Source organism: Salvelinus namaycush, chromosome 31, assembly GCF_016432855.1.
Source record: "Salvelinus namaycush isolate Seneca chromosome 31, SaNama_1.0, whole genome shotgun sequence".
NCBI lineage: Eukaryota > Metazoa > Chordata > Actinopteri > Salmoniformes > Salmonidae > Salvelinus > Salvelinus namaycush.
The window spans coordinates 9441076-9452153 of NC_052337.1; the positions used below are offsets into that span (position 1 = coordinate 9441076).

At 43.3% G+C, this 11078-nt stretch overlaps 1 protein-coding gene across 1 annotated transcript; it reads right to left on the reverse strand.

Annotated features, from left to right (window-relative positions):
- Positions 1–266: 266 nt before the first annotated feature.
- On the reverse strand, positions 267–4199 carry LOC120026123 (dnaJ homolog subfamily B member 5-like). The gene is made up of 4 exons (XM_038970945.1): positions 4031–4199; positions 2812–3067; positions 2015–2583; positions 267–1154 (listed from the first exon to the last, which is right to left on the reverse strand). Exons 1-4 carry the CDS (start codon positions 4127–4129, stop codon positions 921–923), a joined length of 1158 nt encoding a protein of 385 aa, XP_038826873.1. The 5' UTR covers positions 4130–4199; the 3' UTR covers positions 267–920.
- Between the last annotated feature and the right edge of the window lie 6879 nt (positions 4200–11078).

Here is an 11078-nt window from a genome sequence, read left to right on the forward strand (position 1 = left end):
TCCAACTCCTGCATCCATATTCAGATTGTTTGTGTTCAGCATTCCTATGAGGTTTATCTTATTTACTGTATTATACCTTTTGCTGTCTTCATAGTTCCACATCTTGTAGGCCGATTATCCATGTCCACCTATTATTTTGGAAATTTTTCAAATTGCCTGTGGCAATATGGACATGCTCTGCATGAATTGTCATTCATGACCGCTGCTACACATTTTATACGATAATCAAACACCAACACCATGAGTTAAAATTCTGGTATTTTCATTTATTTAACATGCTTTTCTTTGTGTCCATTTGTCAATTTAGAATAATACATTAACATCTGGTATAAGTTAAAGCACATATATACACAAACATTTCAAATGATTCAGTTGAACATTTGACAGAGGAATCTCTTTTAGAGACAAAGTTATACATATTTTTGTACACAAGTACATTTTTGTTATTGTAATAAATCAATGTAAAGGTGCAGTCATATGAAAACCATACAACCATAGCCTACAAGTGGTAGAATCATTTTGTCACGTGACTATCAACTACCTCAGGTTTCTGTAATAAGTCAAATGACTCGATTGGAATACCAAGTTCCTGATATAGGCAAGCAGTATACACAGTAACAGTACCTATTCCCCTTTCATTCAAGAGAAAGTCAGTAGATGTGCCCAGACACTCAGGAGTCAATTTGCCAGTTAAACTGTAAACCTTCTACTTGTGGCATTGTATCTGTTAAATATGCTTATGAAAAGTGCCTATAATCAAAAAAGCTTCCATCTGACCCTCTCCGGTGCCCTCTGCCATTGTCTCTAAACTGAGCACAGGGAGAAGCTGTGCTGGATTGTCATAGCACCTGGCAAGGCTGTGATTTTATTGGCTCAAACAGTAGGTCGTTAGCACGATAGCATGCTAGGACGTTAGCCCATTAGCACCCAGCGAGGCTATGTTTGATGATCTCTTTGGACTGGGGAGGGATCCTGTCAGGGAAGGCCACCTGGAATTCCACCACCAGGTCGCCACGTGTGGAGGGGGTCTTGGCGTGGGGCAGGCCCTCGCCCCTCAGCCGCCGGATGCCGCCGGGCTTGATGACGTCACTGCACGGCAGCGGCATCGTCCTGTTGTCCAGGGTGGGGACGTTGACTGTGCATCCACATAGAGCCTGGAAGGAAACAGAGAGGAAGATCGGATTTGTTAGTTTAACGGTTCCTTGTTTTATGTTGAGAGTCTTTGGTTACATAATACAGTACATGCAGCAGACGCCACACCAAAATTAGCTGCAGTTGGAACTTCTGAATGAATGTATGAAACTCTTACCTAACCATGGCAATTTTCCAAGTGAATGTGTTATATCACAGACTTGAATGTGGAGCATTTGCCCCCTAAAGACAATGCTTTGCTCTGTTATGCAACAATAAGTGTTACAAATATCATACCGGTTATCTTCTCTCTATTCTGGCTGTGCGTGTGGGTGTCGGTACTCAACAGAGTGACTGAGTGGGGCCATGGGAAGATGGAGAGGAGCTCTTTGAAGAGGCTGCCATGTCTGTGAACGCTCTCATGCTAATCTGAGGAGCGTAGGACGTGGGAGTGAGTGATTGCGAGCCAGAGAGAGAGGGCGAGAGGAAGCTAAAGGCTGGCAGAGGAGTCAGTGAGGGAGCGAAGTGAAAGAAGTGTGAGGGGGCGGCCGACACAGAGGCTATATTTAGCTACAGCTGCTGCTGCTCTCTGCAGGGTGCACTGCACTGTGTGTTCGTGGGGGTCTGTGAGCTGAGCTAAGGACAAGGTTGGAGCAGTGGTGGGTTAGCTGAGAGGGGCTCTGAATAGAACAGGGTTTTATCTATTCTATAGCCACCAATTTGAGTCATTGTCCAAAGTATGGAAGTGGCATACTTCAGCCGTGCCTTGAAACTTCATGTAATCCTACCTAAACTAAAAGTATGGCAGTGCTGTAATTCTGCTAAGACTTACTGTGTTATACACCCAAATAAATGTAGGGTTGACACACAAACACAAACTTACTTCTTTGAGGGTGATCTTGGCTGTATACACAATGTGGGACCCATCTCTCTTGTAGTGGGGGTGTTTCTTGTCCTTGAGAACGAAGGCCACGTCGGCGGGTATGTTGTTGGGCGTCTCATCGCCCTCTCTGGGGAAGGTGATCTTGGTACCTTCCTTCCACCCCTTCTTTACCACCACGTTCAGGACCTTGTCCTCGGTGCGCAGGCTGCGGCCGTCCGGGTTGAGACGGCGCCGTGTGATCTTCATGTGCTTGGTGCAGCCATGGAACACCTCTTCCAGGGTCACCAGGAGGTCGTGCACCACCGCCATGCCCTGCAGACGCCGACGCCCGCGCCGAAGCTTCTCGCCAGTGGGGCCATAGTTACTGTGGTAACCGCCGACGTGGCTGAAGGTGAAGCGGCTGAAGGGGTTGAAGAGCTCCTCCTCGCCGTCGGGCCCAAAGAAGATGTCGAAGTGGTCGGAGCCTTGGAAGAAGGAGGAGAATGTGGCATGGGCGTCACCGTGGTAACTGTACTGATGGGTGTTGTTCTCCTTGCCTGCCATGGACACTCCGCCTCCGTTCTTAAGACCTGAGACAAAAAAGGAAAAAAGACAGTTAGTACAGTTTACCCAGGCAGAAGATGTGTGATCTTGTCCAATGTTCCATCTTGTCCAATCTTCTATTCTACTTCCACTCTGAGACAAAGTTCTTACTCATGTATATTTGGCTTAACTACTTCTACTCAACTGACAAAGGCAAAGGGCCCTACTAGGCTACTGCTGGTTAAATGACAAGGGAAGGAAGGAAAGGCTCTCACCTTCTTCTCCAAACTGATCATAGATGACTCTCTTCTTGGGGTCGGTCAGAATCTCGTAAGCTTCTGCGATCTCCTTGAACTTGTCTGCTGCGTCAGCGGCGCTGTTCTTGTCGGGGTGAAACTTTAGGGCCATCTTCCTGTATCCCTTCTTGATCTCATCTTCGTTGGAGTCTGTCTCGACGCCCAGGACCTTGTAGAAATCCTTCCCCATAGGCTTGATGGACATAACAGGCACCTCTTGGTCCTTTTGGTTCTCCTGGAGAAACAGGATGAGAGAAGTAATACGTCAGATCTCTATATCCTACAGATGTCAACCCCCTTATAAAAGGACAAATGCCTGACTGAATTACGCCCACCAATAGATTCACTTTGTCCTTTCTTTAAAAGTCAGGTTCGAACTGTGCCTTAATGAAAAGATATGAAACCAGAGTTGGATAAGATGTGGTAGAAAGATAACTAATTCCCTGGCCTGTGGGTTCTAAACCGTCCTTATAGTGCTCTCATTGCCATGCCCATGATAATGCATTGCTAAGCATCCGGCATCTTTATGACACCCAGCAGGTGTGACATTCAACAGTTGATTGAGAATGACCAAGACAAATAGCACTGAGTCACCAATGATTATCAGGAAAGCCTACTGTGCTAGTTTGTACCAATATCAGAAGATGCATACTTGGAAATGTCAGTGTATTGAATACAAATGACCACAATATCAATGTATTCTTTAATATTGCATTCAGCCCATGAAAACAGTGTTATGTTAAAACTAGCCCATGGCAAATGCATTTATGACCATTTCAGTCTTACCGACTAAAATGCAGATATTTATCTGCTCACCTATAATACAGACAATGTGAATATAGGGGGAGCTCGTGTGTATGAGTATGGTGAAGCAGACTGCAGCTCCTACCACAGATCCTGGATGCACCCTGATTGTCTCAACTAGGCTACAATGTCTGCAGGATACTGGAGAACCCATTGCTCCCATACAAGTTGAACAGGCTATAGTTCGAAAGGAACATTCAATATTTGACATAAATCACTATGCTTAATCTCGAAGACTATTCTCAGCAATTAGCAAAATCTTTGAACTCACTGTCTTTTTAACGACACAACCATAAGGCACAATTAATGACTATATGCGTAAAATGAGCATTGATATAATTCATTACAATCAGTAAATTACTGAAATTAATACAATTGTAAAAATATAACTTACCCCTGATGAAGAGCCCGAGCTGTCATTCCTGTTCATAACGCGGACCTTGCACTTGACATTTTTCGTTTTCACTCCAAACTGTGTCCAAATCAGAACCATAGTGTTCGCTTATTGAGGAGCTGTCCGCTGTTCTGTGGTGCTGAACGTTTCTTAGCTGTTTTAGCTGTGCTTGAGCTGTTGGTTGACTGAACCGCTGACTGCAGACTGTGCTATATACTGCCGCGGCAGACCTTTACTATACACTCACCACCCACGCAGCGTGACTGAGCTTTCCCAAAACCCGCCCATTTTCCTACGCACAAGAGGGAATACCGTGCCTACCGATTTCTCTTCGAGACCATTGGTGTTCGCAGCATTATCACGCGGATGTAACAGCCTCCTTCTCCTTCTTGAGGCTCGTTTCCGGAATTCTGAGCAGAAGCTCATGGAACAGTCACGACCAGTGAGGTGAATCCTCAGAGCTGTCGAGGGTTGCCGACTGAAGACTGACTGACAGATAGACATCCCTTGAGGCTATTTAATCCCCCTGACATGGACCATTGGATTGAACAATCCCTTGAAGCTATGTGATCAGAGAAATTCATCGTGATTGTTTTCTAGTCAAGTACTAATTTATATGACTATATATACTCTGAAGCTCAGTTGGTAGAGGATTGCGCTTGCAACACCAGGATAGTGGGTTTGACTCCCGGGACCACCCTTATTTAAAATGTGTGCATGCATGACTGTAAATCCCTTAAAATAAAAGTGTCTGCTTACTAGTTTATATTATTATATTTAATAGGGGAACAGATAAGGACAAACGATCCCAGTATGGTGACATCATGCATTCTCAATCTACTTCATAATAACAAAGTGTTTATTTTAGGTTCTTTAGGATGCTCATCTGGTTGTTAGATACCTGGTTAGATTAGATGTGTTCATATGAACAAAGTATAGAATAGAAATGGACTGATGATAGATTCAAAGAAACCATTTGAGTATCCTGCAAGACTTATTTTGTGTTGTTTTGTCTAGCAGTATGAATTGTATAAGTGGACATCCAGTACAGTTGAAGTAAGGACCTGTGTTGTTGTGTACAGCAGTTTATGGTTATGGAACAAAAAGCGGACATACATGGCCATGTTTCCTCTTCTATGATGCTCACCACAGCCAATGGGAGAGATGGATTCTCCATCTTCCAGTGGAGTCTCCCATTCACTCCAACAGGAAATGGAGACAAATTTGGTCTGAACATGGGGAGTCAGGAGCGTCACTGGCTCTGGCTGGAGTGGAGCTCTTCTACAGCAGAAAGAGGGATGGTTCTAGAATGTAATGAATTAGGACATTCTGTTCTATTCACAGTATTCTCACTCTCCCATCCGCCCACGGGAACATTGGGACTGGTGGAAATCAGAGCTCGCTGTCTCTCTCGCCTTTTTTTCTCTCCTCGAATAGAAAATCACAGTTATTAATGTGTCGTGTCACACTGAGACTATGGCTGGAGGGGGCGGCAGGGGGGACGGTTCACGTGCCAAAGTGTACCAATAATACACACAGACAAGCATGCAGAATGGGCACACTCGCATGCGGTCACACTTCAGTACTTTATTTGAATCTAATTAAGCATTGTCATTGTCACATGCTAGGGGCTGTATTGTCACTGGTCTATTTATGGACTATGGAGCCGACTACAAAAGCTATCACACACAAACATACACTGTTGTACAATACAGAATTGTTGTACACCTTTATTCTTGTCTATGTGATTTGTCTGAGAGCTGATACACTACATGTCCAAAAGTATGTGGACAACCATTCAAATTAGTGGATTCTGCTATTTCAGCCACACCCGTTGCTGACAGGAGTAGAAAATTGAGCATACAGCCATGCAATCTCCATAAACAAACATTGGCTGTAGAATAGCCTTACTGAAGAGCTCAGTGACTTTCAATGTGGCACAGACATAGGAATGCTACCTTTCCAACAAGTCAGTTGGTCCAATTTCTGCCCTGCTAGAGTTGCCTCGGTCAACTGTAAGTGCTGTTATTGTCAAGTGTAAACGTCTAGGAGCAACAACGGCTCAGTCGTGAAGTGGTAGGCCACACAAGCTCAGAGAATGGGACCGCTGAGTGCTGAAGATCCTAAAAATTGTCTGTCCTTGGTTGCAACACTCTATCGAGTTCCAAACTGCCTCTGGAAGCAACATCAGCACAATAACTGTTTGTTGGAAGCTTCATGAAATGGGTTTCCATGGCCGAACAGTCGCACACAAGCCTAAGATCACCATGCACAATGCCAAGCGTTGGCTGGAGTGGTGTGAAGCTCACTGCCATTGGACTCTGGAGCAGTGGAAACGCGTTCTCTGGAGTGATGAATCATGCTTCACCATCTGGCAGTCAGACAGACGAATCTGAGTTTGGAGGATGCCAGGAGAACGCTACCTGCCCGAATGCATAGTGTCAACTGTAAAGTTTGGTGGAGGAGGAATAATAGTCTGGGGCTGTTTTTCATGGTTCCGGCTAGGACCCTTAGTTCCAGAGATGGGAAATCTTAACGCTACAGCATACAATGACATTCTAGACAATTCTGTTGCTTCCAACTTTGTGGCAACAGTTTGGGGAAGGCCCTTTCCTGTTTCAGCATGACAATGCCCCTGTGCACAAAGCGAGGTCCATAAAGAAATGGTTTGTCGAGATCGGTGTGGAAGAACTTGACTGGCCTGCACAGAGCCCTCACCTCAACCCCATCGAAACATTTGGGATGAATTGGAACACCGACTGTGAGCCAGGCCTAATCTCCCAACATCAGTGCCCGACCTCACTAATGTTCTTGTGTCTGAATGGAAGTAAGTCCCCGCAGCAATGTTCCAACATCTAGTGAAAAGCCTTCCCAGAAGAGTGGAGGCTTTTATAGCAGAAAAGTGGGGACCAACTCCCTATTAATGCCCATGAGTTTGGAATGAAATGCTCGACAAGCAGCTGTCCACATACTTTTGGCCATGTGGTGTATATTGTGTTCAAATACGACTGAGGCATGGCACCTATGAGCAGTTTCAAAGAATCACCATCTTCAGATTTAGTCTCTTATATTTACAATTCAAAATGTTTAACAACTGTAATCAATATGACTAAATAGTCAAGCATTGCGTTGGTGCTCTTCAGGGTTTTTGCTTCCTGTGTAGGCCTCCTCTTGCATAAATGTTTTTTCCCAGTGATTTCAGCTTCACTTGACACGACCACTGTGGTGCTTAAATCTCAGATTGCTGCTATTTGCCTGTTGTTTACATCAGAGTTGTTGTGGACTGAGTCACTACAGCACTCTTTGCTGTGGCACCCAAAATGATATGTATCACTCCTATTACATTTTTCTAAAATGTCTAACTTATACAGTGCCTTCAGAAAGTACTCAGACCCCTTCACCTTTTCCACATTTTGTTAAGTTACAGCCTTATTATAAAATTGATTAAATCGTTTTTTTCCTCATCAATCTACACACAATACCCCATAATGATAAAGCAAAAACAGTTTTATTTTTAAACATTTTGCAAATTTAAATAAAAAATGTATATATAAAACAACTGAAATATTACATTTACATAAGTGTTCAAACTTGGCTGTGTGCTTAGGGATGTTGTCCTGTCGGAAGGTGAACCTTCGCCCCAGTCTGAGGCCATGAGCGCTCTGGAGCAGGCTTTCATCAAGAATCTCTCTGTACTTTGCTCTGTTCATCTTTGCCCTGTTCCTGACTAGTCTCCCAGTCCCTCCCGCTGAAAAACATCCCCACAGTATGATGCTGCCACCATCATGCTTCGCCGTAGGGATGGTGCCAGGTTTCCTCCAGACGTGAGGCTTGGCATTCAGGCCAAAGTGTTCAATCTTGGTTTCATCAGACCAGAGAATCTTGTTTCTCACCGTCTGAGAGTCTTTAGGTGCCTTTTGGCAAACTCCAAGCAGGCTGTCATGTGTATTTTACTGAGGAGTGGCTTCTGTCTGACCACTCTACCATAAAGGCCTAATTGGTGGAGTGCTGCAGAGATGGTTTTCCTTCTGGAAGCTTCTCCCATCTCCACAGAGGAACTCTAGAGCTCTGTCAGAGTGACCATCAGGTTCTTGGTCACCTCCCTGACCAAGGCCCTTCTCCCCCGATTGCTCAGTTTGGCCGGGCAGCCAGTTCTAGGAAGAGTCTTGATGGTTCCAAACTTCTTCCATTTAAGAATGATGGAGGCCACTGTGTTCTTGGTGACCTTCAATGCTGCAGAAATTGTTTGGTACCCTTCCCCAGATCTGTGCCTCGACACAATCCTGTCTCGGAGCGCTACGGACAATTCCTTCAACCTTACGGCTTGGTTTTTGCTCTGACCTGCATTGTCAACTGTGGGACCTTATATAGACAGTTGTGTACCTTTCCAAATCATGTCCAATCATTTGAATTCACCACAGGTGATTTTTTTAAGCACAGTTTTTTATTTTAAATACATTAAATATATATATATATATATATATTTAAAAAAAAAACTGTTTTCGCTTTGTCATTATGGGGTATAGATTGCTGAGGATAATAAAAAAAAAATACATTTTAGAATAAGGCTGTAATGTAACAATGTGGAAAAAGTCAAGGGGTCTGAATACTTTCTGAAGGCACTGCATATCATGACCCATGGCTAATGAGAAACTGAAAGCATGAATATGAATGACAATATCCCATGAGTTAATCTTTCTTCCTCTGATCAAAGTGTTTGACCTATGACAGATGAACAGATTAGGGTGTGTGGCAGTGTGTGTGTGGTAAGTGCGATCCTTCACAGTCCAGTCCACCACCTTCCCCCATGTGGGAGTAGTAGGTGCTGCTGAGTCCTTGAGGTGGTGAGTCACATTGTGCTCTCAGCATTCACAAAGGACAGTGCATTCCCAAAGTAAGTGACACTAACCCACCTCATCCCTCTTCGTCCCACTCACACACTGTATGTCACAGTCTATTCAGTCACTGAAAGGTTACAGAGCCCAGTGTAATTTAGTGTAGATCAGTAGTGTGTTGATCTGAATAGAGCAGGGTTAGACAACTCTAATCCTGAAGTACCTGTTCATCAGTTAATGTCACTGGGTTTGTTTATCCTAGCCTGTAATCTGTAAAGCACTTTGTGACAACTGCTCATGTAAAAAATAAAAATTAAAGGGCTTTATAAAATACATTTGATTTGTAGATTAAGAGTTTGTCTGGTTTTCCGAGTCTAAATCAGTCGCTGAGGTTGGCACACGTGTGAGAAGTTAAAGCAGGAATCCCTGAGGAATTCGATCAGAATCACCCATCGCTACAGTGATGGTGTGTTTGGAATAGTCCCCAGGGTTGTCACTAGTTACCACAGCCTCAAATTCAAAATCAGAGGACTCCAAGTTGTAGAAACATCACAAGGATGATCAATGGAAACAGGATGCACCTGAGCTCAATATCAAGTCTCATCACAAAGGGTCTGAATACTTATGTAAATAAGGTATTTCTGTTTTTTCTAAAAACCTGTTTGGCTTTGTCATTATGGGGTATTGTGTGTAGATTGCTGAGGAAAAAATAGATATTTTATCAATTTTAGAATGTCTAACTTAACAAAATGTGGAAACTGTCATGGGGTCTGAATACTTTCCAAAGGCACTGTAGTATAAATTCATGAGAAAAAAATATTGCCTAGTTTTTTGGTCTTAATTTAAGGTTAGGCATAAGGTTAGCAGTGTGGTTAAGGTTAGATTTAAAATCATATTTTAAGAAGAGAAATTGTAGAAATAGGCGAGTTTAGCCATGATTATGACTATGTGGCTGTGGTAACTAGTGACAACCAGTTCCCAGAGCTGTTTTAATGAGTGTGGAGGATGTGAGGAAGAGGACTATCAAGAACGTGATTCAGTTCATTTTTAGTCGAGTAATAATTTTTTTCAATCTCCTCGCCCAACCCCTCATCTTCTTTTTTCTGCTCTATTCCCCTCCCTCTCTCCTGTCTGCTTTTACTCTCACATGTCTGGGAGTGTGACTGTCACTGCAGCTGGACCGTGTGAACGTGTGTCACGGTTTAACACAGACACACCGAGAAAATATATACAGATATACATACGTACCCACGCAAACACACACACACACACAGTATAGTTTATGCAGTCACTTCCCACCTGATATTGGGAGGGGACTGGTGAAACAAAGAGAGGATCGTGGACACGTTTCAGAGAATATCTCTCACAAATGTGTCTTCTTTACATCCATCACTGTGCTCTCCAATAATATGACTCTACCTCCGAGTGCAGACGAGGCGAGGTGGTGATGTACAGTACCTGTCTGAAAATAGCCTGGTTTTTCTGGAAGAGAACTTAATGAGAGCGCCCTTTAACAACTCAGTGGCTGAACTGCTCTTATGATCTACTGCACTGTAAATTCCTCTCTACATCCAAAGAGAAGAAATGTATTTCTGTTCGGGTGTATCCCCCCCTCACCTCTCTACTAATCTAATAAATAGAATAAGAAAACTTGTAACAAAAATTGTTTCATATAAACAGCGCTTATTTTGAGATTCCAAAAATGACTCCTTCAGACACAGCAGTAAGCATCGGCTTGCTTTGGTGAGTGCTGCCCTCTACTGAGCAATAAAGTTATGACAAATTAGTGGTACAGCCTGAATCAAAGCCCATACGTAAAAAGGTGTACTAGCAAAACACAACTATAAATTCTACAATAAAATATTGAGTCCAATGTAAGGATGCTAAAGTTGTTGTAGTCCAGAGACTATTATTAGGCTCATTGCAAAAGTATTTGTAGAATATAGTGAAACTCCAGCCCGGAATCATATTCAGTGTGGATTCCAGGATAGAAAAACTGTGCTTTTCAAAACAGTAGAGGAAGATGAAATTAAGTCAGAGGTTTCTTTGACTGTAAGACAATAGCTATTGATATCCTAGCCAATATGTTTTCAATGTCTCTAACTCCAGCGTTGACTTTACTATAATTTGCTAACATTTTCCTAGAATTTTTCCATGGGCTACTAGCATTCACGGAGAGATAGGCTATTCACTTCGTGTCCTCAGAATACACA